General features: G+C 34.2%; 2 protein-coding genes and 1 long non-coding RNA gene across 11 annotated transcripts in view; 1 reads left to right on the top strand and 2 right to left on the bottom strand.

Annotated features, from left to right (window-relative positions):
• Window positions 1-249: 249 nt before the first annotated feature.
• Window positions 250-2,769, bottom strand: LOC127278380 (uncharacterized protein PF3D7_1120000-like). The gene is made up of 2 exons (XM_051300091.1): window positions 1,310-2,769; window positions 250-1,172 (listed from the first exon to the last, which is right to left on the bottom strand). Exons 1-2 carry the CDS (start codon window positions 1,414-1,416, stop codon window positions 311-313), a joined length of 969 nt encoding a protein of 322 aa, XP_051156048.1. The 5' UTR covers window positions 1,417-2,769; the 3' UTR covers window positions 250-310.
• A 135-nt stretch (window positions 2,770-2,904) lies between these two features.
• LOC127278170 (uncharacterized) overlaps window positions 2,905-22,363 on the bottom strand; it is a 26,007-nt gene continuing 6,548 nt past the window's right edge. Inside the window, exons 1-7 of one of the 9 annotated variants that reach the window (XM_051299799.1) lie at window positions 18,376-21,797; window positions 15,694-15,986; window positions 14,985-15,203; window positions 13,095-13,537; window positions 12,659-12,861; window positions 7,749-12,534; window positions 2,905-6,203 (exon numbers count right to left, since the gene is read on the bottom strand). In XM_051299799.1, the coding sequence (XP_051155756.1) occupies window positions 3,883-6,203; window positions 7,749-12,534; window positions 12,659-12,861; window positions 13,095-13,537; window positions 14,985-15,203; window positions 15,694-15,986; window positions 18,376-21,462 (11,352 nt within the window). In that variant the 5' untranslated portion in view covers window positions 21,463-21,797 and the 3' untranslated portion in view covers window positions 2,905-3,882. Of the gene's footprint in view, window positions 12,535-12,658; window positions 12,862-13,094; window positions 13,538-14,984; window positions 15,204-15,693; window positions 15,987-18,375; window positions 21,798-22,363 lie in introns of those variants that run through there. The other 8 variants (XM_051299753.1, XM_051299792.1, XM_051299776.1 and 5 more) reach the window with 8 other exon arrangements.
• The window catches only part of LOC127278427 (uncharacterized), a 10,535-nt gene continuing 10,037 nt past the window's right edge, over window positions 21,866-22,363 (top strand). The window contains exon 1 of the long non-coding RNA XR_007842489.1: window positions 21,866-21,960. This is a non-coding gene — a long non-coding RNA (uncharacterized LOC127278427). The remainder of the gene's footprint in view (window positions 21,961-22,363) is intronic.

Below are 22,363 nucleotides of genomic sequence, written 5' to 3'. Positions count from 1 at the left end.
ATCCAAATTTATATTATTTCTAGAATTTTTTTTCATTCTTTTAGTTTTCGTAATTATACTAATAATAATTAATCTTTTAAGTGTTAAAGCAATATTAAAATTAAAAAATTTTCAAAAAAAGTTATTAATGAAATTACAATAAAAGGATTAATATAAAATATATAAAAGAAATAAAAATAAATATTTTCAAAGTTGATTTTTGATTAATTAAAATTATATTAAATTATTCTTTATTTCTAGGAATAGAAATTTATCTTGCTAAATAATTTTGACTAAATGTTTAATTATTCTTTTTTTTAGGGTTGATCTCTTAAATTCTATCACTAGATTTCTGTTTTGATGAAAAAGAATTAATTTTTTTATTTCGTTTTGAATTATTTTGATGTGCAAAACATCTTTTTCTCTTACGTTTCCGTGTCGATGAATTTGAATTCAAGTGACGTTTTTTCAAGGATCGTCTTGCACTTGAAAAATCTTGACATTTAACATTAAATTTTGTCCTCTGTAATTCGTCGAACATGTAATTATTTTCTTTAATATCTTCTATTTTTCTTCTTTCATCCACTTCACGTTTGATTTCTTCCTTTATTGCGTCAATTTTTTCTCTTATTTGTCGCGCTACTCTACGTTCAAAATCATTTTCAGATTCACCATCTTTCACAAAAAATTCTATTTTTTGTTTCATTTCACCTGAGTCTTTCGTTTTATTTTGATATAATTTCAACTTATTTATATTATTATTATTATTTTTTGATAAAAAATTTGTTTCATTTTTAAAAATTGCTCGTAAATCTTTAGAATTTTGTTCATTTCTTTTTTTTATTCTTTGATTTTTAAAATTTCTTCCATCTCTTTTTCTTTTGTTTATTTTACGTTTTTCGAAATTTTTTTTGGTTTTCGACTTCTTGTTGTTTCGTTTGAAACGATTTATATTATTATTTTCTGTTTCTTCTTGCACCATTTCTTCCTCCTGTATTTCAATATCATCGTTTTCAAATATTGTTCTATAATTTGTTTCTCTTTTTGCGAGAGATTTTTTATTTGAAACAATATTTTGATTATGAAATTCTCGCTTAGATCTGCGAAGATTTTCTTGGTCATTTTTATAAATACTCTTGGTAAACACTTTGGGATTATTCATTTCTTTATCATTGAAAAGACTTTTGAGTTCGCTAGAAATTGTAAACGAAAATTTATAATTTTTCAATTTTTCCAATAATAAATAATTATTTTTATTAATTTTTCTATTTTTTTTTACATTTCAATTTCAAAGTAAAAAATACTAAAGAAAAATTTGATAAATATCTACCTCAAAGTAGAATTCGTAGTTTTAGGAAAACTACTTAATGGATGAGTTTGAAATAGGAACATCAATATTTGCACAAAGACATAATGATGTAAATATATTTTTTTCATTTTGTCTAAACGATACCATTGCAGTATTTTTTTTGTCGATTTCTTTTTCACCCTTGACAGAATAATTCCATTCACGATTTATTATGGAAATTTAAACATAATTTATAAATTTTTAGGCTGACAATTTGAAGAAAAACAATGCAAAAAAAAGGTACAACCTGAACGTGTTTGCGGAACAACACGTCGGAAATTAAAAGTTTATTTTTTGAATACTTATCGCGGAAATTTCAAAATAATTGACGGAAAGCTGCTTTTACTGAAAAGAAAAATTTTTTTCAGGTGAGTTTTTCTTTAAAATTATATTAAAAATTAAGTGAAATTAAAATATTTAACTAAACAAAATTTCAAACAAATTTTCAAAATATTGCACTTTATTTTCTAATAATTTTGTATTTACATTGAACATTATTGTACACGCTGTGTATAATTCTTTTAAGTTTAAATAATTATTAGAATAATACAGGGCTATAAAATAGTTTCGAGCACCCTGAAAATTTCATTTTTGATATTAATTAATAATTTTACTTCTAAAATAATACTTTTAGGAGATATTGAACGTTTTGAACACCCTGTATTCCAGTTACAATTTTTTAAATATGAAAAGATCATTATAATTATTATTTAAATAAATTATAATGATTTTTCAAATACAAATATTAAATTTTACGGAATTGCTTTTTTAATTACAATTAAATTATTTTGAATTTCAATTAAATTATATTTAACTTTATTATCATTAAAATGATATATTTTATAATTATTAATAATCTATATTATGTATAATTACACGATTGTTTTTTTTACCTTTTAATGGAAAAAATAAAAATTAATTGTAATTCAGAGAAAAGTTTTAACACCTATTCCGTTTCTGCAGAATATGTAAAACTTGTTTACAAATCTGAGAACACGGTTTTTTTTTTCTTTCACTCTTTAGGTCATAATTTTATTATTAATAAGTCACAATTTCATAACAATAACAATTTTTTTCTAGATTAACAATTTCATAAAAATTCATGTACATTTAAACACATGAACTTTTCATAATTTTTGTAATTTTGAGTAATTTTTATACATTAAAAAAAATGTTACAAAAAAATTCACAGCCTCTTTTCAAAAAGTTGAACATAATTTCAATGTTTTAATTTTTGATTATTAAATTTATACGCGATCAATAAGGCATCAAAGATTCACATATATGTGAACAGCCCATGATCATTTTTTAAATCTTCTATTCTGAGCAAAATCAAGATGTTAAATACAAGAAAACATCTTTTGAGCTTTTCAAATTTTTTATATTCTAATTTGTAACTTAATTTTTAATTTTCGACATTTTGTAATATACATTTCATTTGATGTAAATAATGATGTAAATTTTTTGATATAAATATGAAAATTAAAACAATTTAAAAAAAGAAAATTAGTGACTGGAAAGTAATGTAAAATAATTGAATACTTTAAAAAAACCAAGGACAATAAAAATAACAGGTAATTGTTACAAAACAATTTATTTAGTCGCAATAAAAAGGAAAAAATAACTGGTTAATTATAGCATTCTTATAACAGGCAAATAAATGTGTGAGATAAATAAATACATATTTTTATAATAATAATAATTGAAGCGTATAAAAAAAATCTAAGCATAAAATTAATAACGTGAAAATAAACATAAAAAAATCATAAAGGTAAAATAAAATTTTGATTTTATGTATGTGAAAAATGCTAAACATTACTAAGCATATATATTTAATCGAATTCAATACCTCATTGGATTGATTTCGAAGTTATCACGGGTTCAAGCTCTAGTTATTGCTTCGTAACATACTCAGCTTAACATGTAAAAAAAAAATACCAGAAAACTCGAATATTTTAGATCGTTTTTAAAACGATTAAGGTTGACAAACTTTTTTTTCTTTCTTTACGGTAAACAAAAATAAATAATTTTGTTTGTGTTTACTTATCGTGTTAGGTAAATCGTATAATATAAATTTTCATATCTGTGATATTCAAACGGCAATAAACTTTTATGAGCGGCAATAAATTTCTTAATGCTATTGTTTAGTACTTATATCAACAAGAAAGAGTAGAAATCGCTTGATTTTTACTATTTTGTCATTTTTTTTTCTTTTTTTAAAAGAAATAAATAAATCACATTCAAATCTTTATTAGAATATTTTCTATAAATTTTTTTTTTATAATCAAATTTTAATAATTTGTGAACATTTTTTAATTTAAATTAAATACTGATTTAATTTTTAGTTAAGAAACAATCGATTTCTTCACTTTACAGTATTATTAATAAATATATATATATTTTGATTTACAATCATTTTCTTTTCAGATACATATGCTGCTCCTGAATTTATAAAATCAAGAATATCTAAGGCATCGGTTGGTGGAATTGAAATGAAAACTAAATCGCAGCTGGTAGTTCACAGCCAATTGTGTGTAAGGATGCGAGAGAAATTTTTAATTGGAAATCAAGGGCATGTAAAACTTGTGTTTTGGAGTATCGCGTGTATGCTTAAAAGGAGCTTTCTTTGCCTCGAGAAGTGCTACTGGACATGGACCTCGATTTCTAGGTATAAATTCCTTTTTATACATACTCGAATTCATTGCACTTGATGATGACGAATCACCCAAACTAATGTGAGATACATTTGATTGTTTTTGAATTCGCTCTACTTTTTGATTCGAAAAATTTCCATAACTGCGACCTTCGCTTTGTGAATAAAATTTCCCACCAACTGTCAAATTATCCTGACGTACGATACGTTGTGGTCGTTCATAAGATGAGGATGCCCAGGGATTTACTTCTTTATTGCTGCGATGAAGTGATGTGAGACTTTTACGATCGCTACTTTGCGATGAATTACTGATGAATTGACCACTTTCGGCAAGATTTGATAAACTCTTTCGTTGATCAGCGGCTGTTGATGATATTGTATGTAGTGCCTCGGTTGATGATATAACACCACGACGATGTAGTACAGCATTTGAAACATCAGCCGATGATGATGATATGATATTTTTTCGATGATGAGTTGTTTTTGTCAATGATTCTTGATGTCGATTATCGTTTTGACCACTCATTGTTTGTTTGAATTCACTGCTGTTTGCTTGATTTGCATTGTAACGTGCCTGACTTGCTATTGTCTGTTGAGTCAATTTCGATGATTGACGAGCTTGATTGTTTGTGGTGGATTTACATTCCATATGTTGTGAATTTACATAATCGCGTTTAGTATGCTCTTGCTGATGATGAGTGGTGCTATATTGTTGTCGTTCCGTGTGATGTTTCTCTGTTTCCAGATGATGATGCTTCTCTTGTGATCTTAGTAATTTTTCACTGTGAATTCTTCGATTGTAATCGTCATCGGAATAGCGATCGTCTCTCTGTCTACTTGAGGGTCGAATAACATTACTTCTTTGATCGGAATATTCTTTTTGACTGGTGGATATTTCCTTGCTTGAGCGTTTTGTATAGGTGTTGTAATTTCTTGTTGTGTCGTCGCCAAGGGTTATGGACGATTCAGTGTGACGAGATCTCGTTCCATTGGAATCACGAGATGTTTTTGTTTCCGTGTTACCGATTCGTAAATTATCTTGATGACGTTTGATTTCGGCTTTTTCGCCTTTGACGACAGTGTAGGTGGATTTTTGTGATGTAGTATCTTGGAAGTCGCCAGTCATTCGTAGATTGTCTTCATGTCGTACAATTTCACGACGTTCGGCACGTGTTGGAATGTAATCGTCACGTGGACGAACGGCAAAATCGCCTTCGGGTTTTAAATTATCAGGATGCTTGATAGGAGATCTTCGTTCACATGGACCAATGGGGGATGATTTTTCAGGACGTTGGAATGTTCCCTCCGGTTTGAGATTATCTGGATGTCGTTTGATTGAGGCACGTTCACCAGTCACGTGTTGATAGTCATCTTTTCGTCGAATATCGATAAATTCACCTTCTATTCGTAAATTATCCTCGTGTTTGCGAACATTGATACGATCAATTTTTGTGATATTTTTGTAATCGTCGCGCGATCGTCTGACGTCAATTTCACCCTCCATTCGTAAATGATCTTCGTGACGACGTATTTCCACGCGTTCCGCTCCGTTTGTGTATTTTTTGTAATCGTCCTGTGATGCGGTTCTGATTTGCATATCACCCTCGGATTTGAGATTATCCTCCGGTTTTCGCACTGGAGCCCTGTCAGCTCTTTTTGGAACGAAATCATCCTTGGGTACAATGTAGAATTGACCCTCGGGATGAAGATTATCCTCGGGGCGGAAAGGTGTTCGTTTCTCACTTGGCGAAACTTTGGATGGAGTACGACGTTCAAAATCACCTTCGGGTTTGAGATTATCCTGAGGTTTCTTTTGTTTAGGTCGTTCTGATGGAATGTATTCTGTGCGATAGGGTTTTTCGAAATCGCCTTCAACTTTAAGGTTGTCGGGATGACGAATTGGAGTACGTCTTTCGCCAGGACCAACGGGTGATTTTTCTGGACGTTCAAAAGTGCCTTCTGGTTTGAGATTATCCTTGGGTTTTTTGATATCAGCACGATCACCCTTCTTCGGAGCTTCTTTTCTCGGACGATCGATGAATTCACCTTCGGGTTTCAAATTATCAGGATGACGAATTGGCGTACGTCTTTCGCCGGGACCAATTGGTGATTTTTCTGGACGATCAAAAGTACCTTCGGTTTTGAGATTATCCTTGGGTTTCTTAATATCAGCACGATCACCTTTTTTCGGTGCTTCTTCCCTCGGACGAGTGGTAAATTCTCCTTCTGGTTTAAGATTATCGGGATGACGAATTGGTGTACGACGTTCTCCTGGACCAACGGGACTCTTTTCTGGACGATCAAATGTACCTTCGGGTTTGAGATTGTCGGGATGTTTAATGGGTGTTCTGCGTTCAGCTGGACCAATTGGTTTCTTTTCGGGTCGTTCGAAATCACCTTCGGGTCGTAGATTATCTTCGTGTCGAACTACTTCAATTCTCTCGGTTCTGGTCACATTGTAATCGTCACGTCTTCTAATATCGGTGAATTCACCCTCGATTCGTAAATTGTCCTCGTGACGAACAACATCGACTCGATCACCTCTGGTGACTGTGTAATCGTCACTAGTCCGGTGTGTTTCAATTTCGCCCTCCATTCGAAGATTATCCTTGTGAATGACAACCTGAGATCGTTCTCCTCTTGTTGGTTTGTAGTCATCTTTTGGCTTTCCAGTGAATTCGCCTTCGGGTTTAAGATTATCCTTGGGTTTCTTTTGAACAGGACGATCAGCACGTTTTGGAGTGAAATCGTCCTTGGGTTTTCCGGTGAACGTACCTTCAGGATGTAGATTGTCCTCTGGTCGAATTGGTGTTCGTCTTTCTGCTGGTGTTATTGGAGATTTCGATGGTCTCTCGAAATCACCTTCAGGGAATAAATTGTCTGCGTGTCTGATTGGTGTTCGTCGTTCACCAGGACCAATTGGTGATTTCGTGGGTCGTTCAAAGTCACCCTCTGGATGAAGATTGTCAGTTGGTTTTTTAATAGGAGCACGATCACCTTTCTTTGGCGATTCATCTCTCGGTCTTCCGGTGAATTCACCTTCGGGTTTCAAATTATCTGGATGTCTGATTGGTGTTCTCTTTTCACTCGGTCCAACTGGTTTTTTAACAGGTCTATCGAATTCTCCTTCGGGATGGAGATTGTCTTTTGGCTTTTTCACATCCGCTCGTTCTCCTTTTTTAGGTGCTTCCTGTTTCGGTCGACCAATGAATTCTCCTTCGGGTTTCAAATTATCGTCGGGTTTTATTGGTGTACGACGTTCAGCTGGTCCGAATGGTGTTTTCTTAGGTCGGATAAATTCACCCTCTGGTCGGAGATTATCTTCGTGTTTGACAATATCGATTCGTTCGCCTCTGACAACTTGATAGTCATCACTAGTTCTTGTGTCTGTGAAATCGCCTTCAATTCGTAAATTATCTTGATATTTGGTTATTTCAACTCGCTCTTGAACGAGGAAATTTGTATAGTCATCGCGAGATCGTGTTGTTTGAATATCTCCTTCCATGAGAAGATTATCGGTATGTTTGACAATTTCAGCTCGTTCACCGCGAACAACTGTGTAGTCATTCTTTGGTTTTCCTTCGAATGGACCCTCGGGTTTTAGATTGTCAGCATATTTGATCGGTGTGCGTTTTTCAGCGGGTTTCACGGATGTTTTCTGAGGTCGATCGAATTCACCTTCTGGTTTGAGATTGTCCTTGGGTTTTTTGATATCTGCACGATCACCACGTTTTGGTGCTTCCTCCTTTGGACGACATGTAAATTCACCCTCGGGTTTCAGATTATCTGGATGACGAATTGGAGTTCGACGTTCAGCTGGACCAACTGGAGATTTTTCTGGACGTTCAAATGTTCCTTCCGGTTTTAGATTGTCTCTAGGTTTCTTCACATCGGCACGATCGCCCTTTTTCGGTGCTTCTTCCCGAGGACGAGTGACAAAATCACCTTCTGGTTTTAAATTGTCCTTTGGTTTTTTGACCTTGGGACGTTCTGCTGGTCTGAATTCTTCATGTTCTGGTCTTTCGAAATCACCTTCCGGTTTGAGATTGTCAGGATGACGAATTGGTGTTCGACGTTCAGCTGGACCAACGGGTGATTTTTCTGGACGTTCAAATGTTCCTTCTGGTTTAAGATTGTCCTTGGGCTTCTTGATATCTGCCCTATCGCCCTTAGTTGGTGCTTCTTTTCTCGGGCGATCGGTAAATTCTCCTTCCGGTTTGAGGTTGTCCTTGGGTTTTTTAACCTTCGGGCGTTCCGCTGGTCGGAACGCTTCATGTTCCGGTCTTTCGAAATCTCCCTCGGGTTTGAGATTATCTGGATGTCGAATTGGAGTTCTACGTTCTGCTGGACCAACTGGAGATTTTTCTGGTCGCTCGAAGGTTCCTTCCGGTTTTAGATTATCTCTAGGTTTCTTTACTTCAGCACGATCTCCCTTTTTGGGTGCTTCTTCACGTGGTCGAGTGATGAAATCACCTTCTGGTTTTAGATTGTCCTTTGGTTTTTTGACCTTGGGACGTTCCGCTGGTTTGAATTCTTCATGTTCCGGTCGTTCGAATTCTCCTTCCGGTTTTAGATTATCAGGATGACGAATTGGTGTTCGACGTTCAGCTGGACCAACTGGTGATTTTTCCGGACGTTCAAAAGTACCTTCTGGTTTGAGATTATCTTTCGGCTTTTTGATTTCAGCTCTATCGCCCTTTGTTGGTGCTTCTTTTCTCGGACGATCAGTAAAATCACCCTCGGGTTTTAAATTGTCAGGATGACGAATTGGCGTACGTCTTTCGCTGGGACCAATTGGTGATTTTTCCGGACGCTCAAAAGTACCTTCTGGTTTGAGATTATCCTTAGGTTTCTTAATATCTGCTCGATCACCTTTCTTCGGTGCTTCTTCTTTTGGTCGTACTGTAAATTCACCCTCGGGTTTAAGATTATCCTCAGGTTTGATTGGTATTCTCTTCTCAGCTGGTCTAAATGGTTTTTGCTCAGGTCGTTCAAAATCACCTTCTGGTTTCAAATTGTCCTGTGGTTTTTTAATTTCTGGACGATCAACTCGTTTGGGTGTGTAATCATCTTTTGGTTGTGCATCGAATGGTCCCTCAGGTTTGAGATTGTCCTCGTGTCTCACAATATCAACGCGTTCACCACGCACAACTTTGAAATCGTCACGTGTTCTTGTATCAATAAATTCACCTTCCATTCGCAAGTTGTCTTCGTAACGTGTAACTTCAACTCTTTCGCGTATGAGAAAATCGGTATAATCATCACGAGTTCTAGATGTTTCGATATCGCCCTCAAGGTATAAATTATCAGTACGTTTCACCACGTCCATTCGTTCACCACGACACGGTTTGAAATCATCTTTTGGTTTCCCTTCAAATGGACCTTCTGGTTTGAGATTATCCCTTTGTTTTATAGGCGTTCGTTTTTCAGCAGGTCTGAATTTTTCTGGTTGTGGTCTATCAAAATCACCTTCTGGTTTTAGGTTATCCTTGGGCTTTTTAACCTTAGGACGTTCGGCTGGTTGGAATTCTTCATGATCAGGTCGTTCGAAATTGCCTTCGGGTTTGAGATTATCGGGATGTTTGATTGGAGAACGACGTTCAGCTGGTTTTACAGGTGTTTTCTCTGGACGTTCGAAAGTGCCTTCTGGTTTGAGATTGTCCTTGGGCTTTTTAACAGGAAGTCGATCACCTTTCGTTGGTTTGTAATCATCTTTGGGTTTTCCCTGGAAAACACCTTCAGGACGTAAATTATCATCGGGTTTGATAGGAGATCTGCGTTCCGCTGGCTTGAATGGTTGACGCTCACGATCGGGGAATTCACCTTCAGGGAAGAGATTATCGGGATGACGAACGACTGGTGCACGATCGCCAGGTGCATATGGTGTAGGTGTTGATCGTTCGAAATTACCCTCGGGTTGTAGATTGTCCGGATGTTTGATAGGTTGACGTCTTTCAGCGGGAATGAATTTATCTCGAGGTTTGTCTTCAAAATCACCTTCGGGTTTGAGATTATCATCGGGTTTGATGGGAGTACGACGTTCGGCTGGTTGGAAGGGTTGACGTTCACGATCTGGGAAATCACCCTTTGGGAATAAATTATCAGGATGACGTACGATCGGTGCTCGATCTCCTGGTCCACAGGGTTGAGGTTGTGGTCTCTCGAAGTCACCTTCTGGACGTAAATTATCTTCCGGTTTGATGGGAGTACGACGTTCCGCTGGTTGGAAGGGTTGACGTTCACGATCTGGAAATTCACCTTTCGGGAATAAATTATCAGGATGACGAACGATCGGTGCTCGATCTCCGGGTCCATATGGTTGAGGTTGAGGTCTTTCAAAATCACCTTCCGGACGAAGATTATCCTCGGGTTTAATTGGCGTTCTACGTTCAGCTGGAGTGAACTTGTCTTTGGGACGATCTTCAAAATCACCCTCGGGTCGAAGATTGTCCTTCGGCTTCTTAACTTCCGGTCGATCGGCTTTTTTCGGTTTGTAGTCATCTTTTGGACGACCTTCAAAGGGTCCTTCGGGTTTGAGATTATCCACTGGTTTTTTCACTTCCGCTCGATCACCTTTTGTAGGCTTGAAATCATCTTTCGGTCTTCCTTCAAATGGTCCTTCTGGTCTCAGATTATCCTTGGGTTTTTTGACATCGGCGCGATCTCCTTTTGTGGGTTTGTAATCATCCTTGGGTCTCACTTCGAAAGTTCCCTCGGGTTTCAAGTTATCTTCAGGTTTTTTAACTTCTGGTCGTTCTGCACGTTTGGGTTGATAATCATTTTTCGGTTTGCCCTCAAAGTCACCTTCGGGACGTAAATTATCGTCAGGTTTTATTGGAGTTCTGCGTTCTGCAGGTTGGAATGGTTGACGCTCACGATCTGGAAAATCACCTTTTGGGAATAAATTGTCAGGATGACGTACGATTGGTGCTCGATCTCCGGGTCCGTAGGGTTGAGGTTGTGGTCTCTCGAAGTCACCTTCAGGACGTAAATTATCATCAGGTTTGATAGGAGTTCTGCGTTCCGCTGGCTTGAATGGTTGACGCTCACGATCTGGAAATTCACCTTTTGGGAATAAATTATCAGGATGACGAACAATCGGTGCTCGATCTCCAGGTCCATAGGGTTGAGGTTGAGGCCTTTCGAAATCACCTTCAGGACGAAGATTGTCTTCCGGTTTATAGGGCGTTCTTCGTTCAGCTGGAGTAAACTTATCCTTCGGACGATCCTCAAAATCACCTTCTGGTCGAAGATTATCTTTTGGTTTTTTAACTTCCGGTCGATCGGCTTTCTTCGGTTTGTAGTCATCTTTCGGACGTCCTTCGAAGGGACCTTCGGGTTTAAGATTATCCACTGGTTTTTTCACTTCCGCTCGATCACCTTTTGTAGGCTTGAAATCATCTTTTGGTCTCCCTTCAAATGGACCTTCTGGTCTTAGATTATCCTTGGGTTTCTTGACATCGGCGCGATCTCCTTTTGTGGGTTTGTAATCATCCTTGGGTCTCACTTCGAAAGTACCCTCAGGTTTCAAGTTATCTTCAGGTCGTTTAACTTCCGGTCGTTCTGCACGTTTCGGTTGATAATCATTTTTCGGTTTTCCTTCGAAATCTCCTTCAGGTCGTAAATTATCATCAGGCTTGATGGGAGTTCTGCGTTCTGCTGGCTTGAATGGTTGACGCTCACGATCAGGGAAATCACCTTTCTGGAATAAATTGTCAGGATGACGTACGATCGGTGCTCGATCTCCGGGTCCATAGGGTTGAGGTTGTGGTCTTTCAAATTCGCCTTCAGGTCGTAAATTATCATCAGGTTTGATGGGAGTACGACGTTCCGCTGGCTTGAATGGTTGACGCTCACGATCTGGAAATTCACCTTTCGGGAATAAATTATCAGGATGACGTACGATCGGTGCTCGATCTCCTGGTCCATAGGGTTGAGGTTGTGGTCTTTCGAATTCACCTTCTGGACGTAGATTGTCTTCCGGTTTATAAGGCGTTCTTTTTTCGGCTGGAGTGTATTTATCCTTCGGTTTTCCTTCAAATGGTCCTTCGGTTTTTAAATTATCCTGCGGTTTTTTCACTTCTGCTCGATCACCGACGGTAGGTTTATAATCATCCTTGGGTCTTGCTTCGAATGGTCCTTCGGGTCGTAGATTATCTTGAGGTCTTTTAACATCAGCACGATCACCTTTCGTTGGTTTATAATCATCTTTTGGTTTTCCCTCAAAAGGACCTTCGGGTTTTAAATTATCCTTGGGTTTTTGTGGCGTTGGTCGTTCAGTGATCATAGGCACGAAATCTTCTTTTGATTTTGGTATTCCTTCGAAAGGACCCTCAGGTTTTAAATTATCATCCCTGCGAATGACGAGTGTACTTCGATAATCCGTATGATCGAAATTGTGATATTGCTCTTGAGTTGTTGTTAAATTTTCCGTGATATCAGTTCGTCCGTAATATTTATCCACTTCATCTGTGGTCCATGTCGTTGGTCGACGATATGGTTCACGCTCCACTTGATCATAGGTGTGAAAGTCTTCCTTCACGTGAGAGGTTCCCTACATTTTTAATAGTTAAAAAATTTATTTTTTATTAAATTTAAAATTTAATTTAATATTAGTAAATTAATTTGTATTACAAATTTATTTATTTTTATTTAATTTCAAAAATTATTATTATTACCGTGAATTCTCCCTCTCCAACTGTGAGATTATCGACATGTCGGATGATCTCGGCACGTTGAATAGTTCGATGATCGATGAATTCAGTACGTGATGTTGTCTCGTCGGTGAAATCTCCCTCGACTTTTGTGTAGGTGTTGCGACGTGCAGGGCTTGGCCTTTCGCCGGAAATCCCGGTGAAAACCAGCTCTGTGGTTGTCAGACCTGTTAAATGAATGACCAATTATTTAACTGATAAATGATTATTTGCGCAATGTGTCATGAAAATTAAATAAGGGTGGAGCAACTTATTTATCTTTATAATGAATTGATATATGAATAGTTATCACGAAATGTTACAAAATAATTCAAAAGCTGAAATGAAAAAAAAAATTATAGAGTAAATTAGTAATTCATAGTTATAAATAAAATTTTTTTTTATAATGTATGTAACTTACTGTCAAATTCTCCTTCAGGACGTAAGTTATCCTCGGGTTTTTTAATAGGAGCTCGTTCACCGTGAGTTGGAGCTTCTTGTTTGGGCCTGCCAATAAATTCTCCTTCTGGTTTCAGATTATCTTGCGGCTTCTTAACGGGAGCACGTTCGCCATACTTGGGTGCTTCTTCCTTAGGACGACCGATAAAATCTCCTTCCGGTTTAAGATGGTCTTCGGGCTTTTTGATTGGAAGTCTCTCGCCACGAGTTGCAACGTAATCAGTTCGTCTTTCACCAAGGAAATCGCCTTCCATATGCAAATGATCCTCATGACGATAAAAAGTCTGCCTCTCAACATGTTTTTCATCAAAATCATTCTTGTATGATGTCACAGTATACACTGGCTGATCATGAGGTATCTCCAGATGATCCTCGGGAAAGTTATTATGAGGACAACGATGACGTCTGTCAGGTAAAGAAATTTATTTTTTTTTTATTGGTGATAAAAAAAATGTTTAGAATTTTACAGGAAATTTTTTTAAACATTAAATTAGATAAAGGTTGAAAAATTGTAAAGAAAAAAATATCTCTAATTCTTTGGATCTTTGGAATGAAATCGATTTCAAAATCCTTGGTTCTTATCAATGTGGACCGAATCTTGAGGATTCCACGAACGCTTTAACTAAATCGACATAAATGGCAAAAAAGTTGTTTCAAATTGCCGATTTTCGATGCAGATCGACTACTAATTTGGTTCACTTGTATCTTCGAAGGCGAACCAGTGTAAAGTATCGAGGACATCTTTTTTTTATTGCACACAGCAGTGAATTAAAAAAAAAGAAGTCAATTTGTACTATTTAGTTTTGGGGAAAAATAGTTAAAATTGTACCTTTTTTTACAAGATTCAACTTGAAATTTATTTAATATTTAGAAAATATTAATAGAAATAATAGTTACATTAATGATTAAATATTTAAAATTTAATTTAATTGAATTTTTCTGAATTATCTTCAACTAAGGATGAATTCATAGTTTTTTGATACATAATGATTTATAATATTAATATTAAAATTTGTTTTTTCTCAAATCATTCCTCTTGGAATATTAAAAAAAGACTACAGACAGATACAATACAGATTTAAAAAGTGAGGTCGTGTTGCGTGATTTGTCGCTTCCAAGTTGCCTTAAAAGGATCTTTCTCGTGTTCTACTTACAAATATTAATTTAGACTCGAACTGCTTTCAGAATTTTTTTTTCTTTAATTATATTTTGTTAAAGGAGAGAGTGAATTTTAAAGTAAAATATATTTGAAAGTATTTTAATTATTAAATTAAATATTAATTTTAAAAGAAAAGATTTAAGAAAAAGTAGAAGGAGAAATAACTCTAAAATTTAACTTACAGTATATTTTCAATTGAGAAATAATAATTAATAATAATAATAATAATTTGTAATAAGAAAGTCGAAAATTAATAAATTCTTTAAAACGGTCGTAAAAAAATGAACGTTCTTCGAGTATTTAAACCATAAAAATAAAAACAAAATAACAGTGATTTCCGTTACAACCCAGTCTCTTTGTTTTAAATTAAATGAGTCACGTGAGATGACTGCGTCATCTTTGCGACTTTCGAGATTAATTTCAACTCAAAAGGTCAAATAAATTTGATGGACAAATTTAAAAAAAAAAACAAAGTCAGACGATGCAAATTCTCCAAAAGTTATTCAACTTAAAGTCACTTTAGTTTTACTTTTGTTTCGTGGGATACTTTCATTTAGAGTTACTTTAATTTAGCTTAAATTTATATTTTCTTAAATTATTTTTAATTAATTTAAAAAAAAAATTGTATAACAAAATTAGAATGTAAATTTTAAGTTAAATCTTGTAAAAAGAGAGGAAATTAATTTAACTCACCCGCAGGTACACAATTCGCAAATACATTGTTCCTTTAATGGGATTTTAACTAGAACGTCCGGGACTTTTTGCGGGGTGATATCTTCTTTTTCCAATGAATCAGGACTTTGATCACCTCTTCGGGGTTTTGGCTCCTTTTCTGTTTTACTCGGCAATTTGTCTGTTGGTGAAACATAATCCCGTGATTTTTCCGGTGACTTGGTCCTAGTGTCGGAGGGTCTAAAAATTAAAACGAATAATTTAATTAAAAATTTAAAAAAAGCAAATAGGTATTAATAGAATTATAAGAAATTATATTGAAAATTTCAAGCGTATGTTCTCTTGGTTACAAAACAGGCAATTTCAAAGTTTATTCATTATTATTATATATATAGCTCATGAATTTTCATGAATCGAACACTTGTGTTTTCCTAACTAGTGTTCAATCTGCAATCCTTAAAGCGATGATGTCAGAAATGAAAATACACACTCGAGTAATATACTTTACCGTGACATTGAACATCGAGTGTAAAGAATAATTTTTTTGTTTTTTTAAACACCGAATGTGGAATAATTTAATTTTATTCTTTTGTAATTTTCTCTTTAAATTCTCTACGAGTTTGGCTTTTTAAAAAAAGACTTGTTAAATCGTTTTATTTCTCCTTTCTAAAGAATTAATTTCAGTTCATTAATTTATTCATTAAATTAATTAATAATAATAAGATCTCACCTTCTTGGTCCAGGTTTATCTCCAACTCGTCGAGGACTTTCGTCCCGACGTTGAGGTCGACTCGGTTTTCCTGCGGCAGGAATTGATTTTGGTTTGTCATCACTTCGAAGATTTGGAATTCCTCGGGGATAACCGGGTCGATCTGGAGAGACCTTTCGAGGCGATTCGCTCGGCGACCTCGGCCCGGAGGTCGGGATCTTTTCGAATCTTTTGTCATCAACGACATCTCGCGCTACCATACTATTAAACTGTTCGTGATTGACAAATTCTCTCGTTGACTTGCTGACATCTCTCTGTGAAAGAAAAATGCAATCAATTTAATTAATTAATCTTTTAAGATAAAAGTTTAAAACAAAATTAATCAAAACTAATTTTAGAATATGAAAAAATAATTATCAAAAATCTAATCTAATACCCCGATAATTCTGATATAATTAAGAAACTATTTCAAATTTATCGTTTTAATTAATTAATTTTCTATTTGTTACAGAAAGTAATTAACATTAAATTAGTATTTTTTCTATTTAAAGAGAAAAAAAAATTAATTACATTTTTTATACGATGACAAGGTTTCTTTTTCGTATTTTTTGGGATATTATTTAAATAGACATTGATAGACTGTAGAGCTAATTTAATTATGTAAAAAAAAAATTCATAATGGATTAATAAGATTAGACCGATGATAATTGACAACCCTTGACAGTTCAATGAACGACGCTAATTGCGAAATAGGTTGCAGTATTACATTCCTATTATGTAATTTCTTCTCTTACGCGAATCAGTGACTACGTGTAATAATTCTGATTTTATGACCGCTAGATAATTTTTCAGTTAGAGAAAATTTCAATTCTTAACATTTTTCTAAGAAAACACGAAATTTTTAATTTAATGTTGCTATTTTTTGTTGTTGCTTATAAATAGGTAATTTAAAACTAGCGTAAATTTTATTTAAAATTCATTTATATTTATTTACAAGAAAAGAAAACTCTTATGCACTTTTAAGCTTTTAAAAAGTCAAGGATATGTTTAAAGGCATAAAAACGATGCGACTGTCGAGTATTAAAATTATTATCACTTTGCTTTTTAGATTAAGAAAGTTATTTTCAAAGTATGTTGAGAACGTATGACGTTTTAATTTAAGATTTATTTATTTATATATTTAAATTTTATTATTATTAATTATTGTGATTTATTATTGAATTATTTTATTTGGAATTTCGTTAATTTAATATAAAAAATAAAATCAAAAATAAATCAAAATAATAAAAAAAAAACATTGGCTTTATAATAGTCGTATGATTATTAATGAAGTTTTTTTTTGGAATTTACGACTGAAGTGATTTTCCTAGAAGAGTATTATAAATTATTTTTTTAAAACATGATTGTAAGGTAAATTAACTTCTCTTCAATTATAAACGAGTCGTGAGAAAAGGTGGTTACATACACGATAACGTGTCGTGTTTTAAGACAACTAGAGCACATTTTGTTTGCCTTCTTAACAATCGAAAACAGATTGAGTGCATGTAACGAAAAAAGTTTATCGTTCTAAATCTTCTTTTACTCAACATCTTTTAAGCATTAACAATCATTTTTTCATTTGATTGTAAATTGGTACAAGAATTTTCCATTAAATTAAAGAGTTATTTTTTTTTAATCATAATTAAATTTTTGGAAATTTAATTAAATTTTACAATATTCTTCAATATAACTTACAGTGATAATAATAAAAAATAATAATAATAAAATTAAAATATATAAATTCTGCAAAAAATGATTGTTATTAATGCAGAAGAAGAAATTCTGAAAAAATTGTCAGGAAACATTTCGTTTTTCATTAAAAATTTTCCCGTTATGATTCTTTGAAAAATAAATTGTGTACCGAGTGACATTCGCTAAAACGGGAAATATTATTACTTTTTTTCTCTCGCAAAGTATTTTTTTTTTTCATCTTAAGGACGTGTGGGACATTGTATTACATTTTTTCCTTTAATATACTATAACGACGAAGACCGTATTAGGTCAGATTTATTTTTAAACGGTCCACTCAGCACAATCCTTGCACTGTTTGGAAGTGAAAGTCAATGTGGGTCTTTTGCCTTGTACGAGAGTGGAACTCGCGTTGACGATTCTTTAACTTTCGCGAGGTCACCGATTCCTTTTATTGAAGGGCTGCCCTCGACTGTCAGAGAGGAAAAGAAAAAAAAATAAAAGAAAAATTCTGAACATTTTTTCTTTTATTACATTCATTTATCATTCAATACCTTTTCGTAATAAAAAAAAAAGAAATATGTAAAAACATTCGATATCTTATATATGTGATCGCAGAATCCAATTCAAGGAAATCTCTGTTATTAAATATTTCTCACGAGATGATTGAAGATTATAAAATTGTTGGTTGTCGTATTTTTTTTCGATCTAGTTTTCTGTTTATTCACTTCTGATTTTATTTTTATAACGATATATGATAATTTGAGTTTAAACTATCATTTAGTTTTTCATTTGAAATTCTAATTGCGCGAGTGGAAATTTACCAGACGTGTAATTTTTAAGTTCATTTTTGATTTTGCAATTTTTTTCTTTTTTGCCTATGTATTTTTTGTCCCATTTTGCAAGAAATAAAAAATCAAAAATAAGAAAATTGTAATTGAAGGAAAATAATGTTTTGGTTTTTTTTCAGCTTACCTGATCCTGACGAATGTCCTTTGTGAATTCGCTAATGACACGATCTTCGACAACATTCCGAAAATCTTGAACTTCAGTGAAACTTGATGATTTTTCAATGACAAAAGATTGTTGCACAACGTCTGACGTAACAGTTACGTTACTATCGGAAATAATATCGTGAGTGTCAATGACATCAGTGGTACTAATTATGTCTTTAGTTATTGAAGATCTTCGATCAAAATTATTATCAGGTATGTTGTCCTTTGGCTTTTTAATTGTTGTTCTGTCGTTGGGAATTTTTTTATCATCATCCGGTTTCTTCGAATCTTTCGGCTTCTTTTCTTGTGGTTTCTCATAGACAAACGAACCATCCCAATTAGAGGAACCCGGTTTTGTTGGACGTAATGATCTATCTGGACTTGTTTTATCATCCGGTGATTTCAAAATTTCAGATGGTTTTTGATTATCAGGTGATTTATAATCAGTTCTTGGACGTGGTTTCGGTTCGGGGCCTTCTTTTCTTTGTTTTTCATCAGTTATTGTAGTTGAAATATTGGAAGAATCAAATGTTCTGGATTCAATTGTTGAGGATTTTTCCACAGTGAATGATGATGTATTTGAAAAATCAAATTTCGAAGTTTGATCAGTGATGTCCGTGGAATATTTTCTAACATCCAAATTTGGTTTTCTGTCAGGTTTTGTATCCTCTTTTTTCGGTTCGGATTTTTTGGGTTTTTTCTGATCTGGCTTTTCGTATGTGAATGATCCATCCCAGGTGGATGATCCAGGCTTGGAAGGTCGAATTGATCTTTCCTCGGGAGTTGGAATTCGCTTTTCTGGACTCGATGGTCGTCGTTGATCAACAATTGGCTTTTTTCGATCTTGATCAGTTGGTTTCTTTTGATCACTCGGTCCCCTGAAATCTTTTAGAGTTTCGGTGGTGAGGAATTTTATGGGATGATCGTCAGTTATGTTTTGTCCATCTTGAATAACGACAGTTTCAACTGAGGTTGTTGAGAAATCAACATTCTGTGAATCGGAGTAGCTTTCATGTGTTGATGATTTTTGAATGATGAAGGATGATCTTACAACTTCATCATCTGTCAAATCGAGAGTAGTATCACTTATATTCTTCTTTCTAATAGGTTCCAATTTTCGTTGATCATATTTACTTCCAAAATCTCTTTCTTTTTCATTGGGTTTAGAATCAGGAAATTTTGATTTATAATCCGGAGATGCAGTTCTTTTTGTTTCTGGACTTCTTTCCATGATGAAAGTTCCATCCCAGGTTGATGAACCCGGTTTTGTTATTCGTGACTTTTCGGGACTTTGAGGACGTTTTGGATAATCTTGACCTTCAACTTCTACGAAAATTGTTTTCACATTTTTAGGTCTTTGATCATCAATAATGAAATTTTTCTCACTTGATGTGTCTTCAATCACATAGGATGTGGTTAAGATATCAGCTTCGTTGATCGAATTATCTTCAGTGACTTCTCTGATATCGACAGTTTCCGATCTTCTATCGACTCTTCGAATGTCTGATGGTCGTTTATGAGGGGAAAATGGTTTTTCATAGACAAATTTACCATCCCAAGCTGAGTCTCCAAGGCGATAGGTTCTTGGCTGTTCTTTTGGTTTTCTTGGACTTGGTCCATCATCTTCTTCAATGATTACATCCGAGACGGAAGTTACTTTTTCGATTTTCTTATCACCCTCGGTATTGTATTCAATAATATATGATGACGAGGCCGATTCCATGAGATTAACATCTTCAGTCACGTCTTGAACCTCAACGGAATCATTTCTTTTCTCCGTTTTTCGTACAACTGTCACGTCTTTTGGTTTCTCGTAAACAAAATGACCGTCCCATGTGGAATCACCAGGTTTTGTGACTCTTCTTGTAGGAGATGGTGAATCTCGAATGATACTTTTGATATTAGTTTCCTGACCATCTCGAATGTCGATTTTCTTCTCAGTTGTAAATCTCGTGGAATCTGAATCACGAAGATCATAGGACACTGTCTTCTTTTTTGGTTCAGGTTTCTCGAAAATAAATTTCCCATCCCACGTTGAGTCGCCAGGTTTCGTGTAACGAACTGGACTGTGATCTAATCTCTCAGAATCTCTTCTTCTTGCAAAATCAGTTGTGTCCGTTGATGAAACTTTTAAATCTTTCAACGATGTGAAATTCTCTTGTTTTGATTCAGATGTTTGTTCATGTATACTAGAACTTGAAAATCGTTCGTCATTATTTGATTTTTGATTGATTTTTATTGATCTATCTTTTGCCACTGGTTTTTCATAGACAAATTTTCCATCCCATGTTGAATCGCCAAGTTTTAATCGATCGCTTTTCTTTTTGTCGTCCATTGATCGTTTATCAATTGTTATGTCACTGTCGATATTGTGACATGTTGTTGATGTGACTTTTCCATTATCGTCAAACTTTTGATCCGATTGATCGATTTTTATTGTACTGATGATCATTTGACCGTCCTTGGTGGTATGACCTTCTGTGACGATTCTTTTTGATTCGCTACTCTCCATTGATCTTGAATAACTTGACGGATGATAATGATGATGACTAGTGTCAAAATTTTGACTTGAATCAAAAATTTGATTTGTGTCGAAAGATTTATTGATCTCTGATTCATGAATGTGACTCTGTCCAGTTGATGTGATTTTTTGATCTTGAAGAATATTTGCTCTCTCAATTTCTTTTCTCTCTTTTAATAATTGTCTCTGTTCATCAGCTATTAGATCTTGAGATGATTTTCCTGATCTTGAAGTGGAAGCTGTTTGGACTGTTTTTTGGGGTTTATTTTCAATAACTTTGATTATTTTTCCATCAGCGTCCATTATTATTTCTCGACTTGAACTTGACATTTCGACGGTGTTTGTACGCTTTTCGGATGCTGTGACATTTTTTGATTCTTGGACTGTTGATGATGAGGATACAACTTCGTGTTTCATGGATGAAGTTGAACTCTTGCGTGTTAAATCCGTCATTGAAGATTTAGAAGTTGAGGATGTGACTTCATTTTTATTTTTTGATACATCTTTACCCTTACCTTTAGCCACGTTTCCTTTTTTTATCGTCATTGTGACACTTCACAAACAAAACAAAAAATTTTTAAACACTGATATAAAAATATAAATAGATCCTTTGGTCTTCACTTTTAGTTTTTATCGAATTTTTTTTACTCGTTTTTTTTTAAAGATTACAAATCTAATGTAAATTTTTTTTTGTTTTAGAATTAAATATAGATATATTTAAATTAAAGTTTGATTATATGGAATGTTTAAATTTTTAACAGGTGGAATTTGATTGAGGGACAAACACGATGAGGCAAAAACGATGCCAGATTTCAAACTGCTACCAGGTTATATCCTGGTATCCTCGCCGGTGTTGCCGGTCGCATACTGATCTGCCCTCACTGTGGAGAACACACGCCGGTTCAAAACCGATCTCCCTACTTTTCGCCATCCCCATAGTCAAGAGAGTGCCAGGAGAGGTTTCGTGTGGGATGTTTCAAAGCTAATACACGCACTCATACTTCTTCTGTTGTCTCTTTCTCTCTCACTATTACTGCTTTTAATGTAAGTATACATATATACATAAGTTTACGAGTGCGTGTTTCTTAAAGGCACATATGTTTCATTGTGTGTAGTATAGTCACTTCTTGTAGAGATTATACTGCGACGATCCAGTCGATGAGAATATAGGGGAATCGTGATATAGAAAATTTTAATAAAACGATTATTTCGACTTTTAGGGGGCCTTTAGGTTTAATTTAGAAATAATTGATAAGAATTTATCAATTTATTTCAATTGATAAGAATTTCAGAATATTAAATATTAATTTCTTTTCAATAAAATAAGACTTCTGTTTAGGTGTTTAAATGGAAAATTCTTAAAGTAACAACTTTTATGATAAATAGTTATTTTTGTCGAAGAATCTAATGGAAATTATCAATTTTTCAATTTTAAATAGTTTTTTAC

This window comes from Leptopilina boulardi, unplaced genomic scaffold (genome assembly GCF_019393585.1).
Source record: "Leptopilina boulardi isolate dan_hultmark-lab unplaced genomic scaffold, ZJU_Lbou_2.1 LbouV2_112, whole genome shotgun sequence".
Lineage (NCBI taxonomy): Eukaryota > Metazoa > Arthropoda > Insecta > Hymenoptera > Figitidae > Leptopilina > Leptopilina boulardi.
This window is presented reverse-complemented; position numbering and strand designations above follow the sequence as displayed.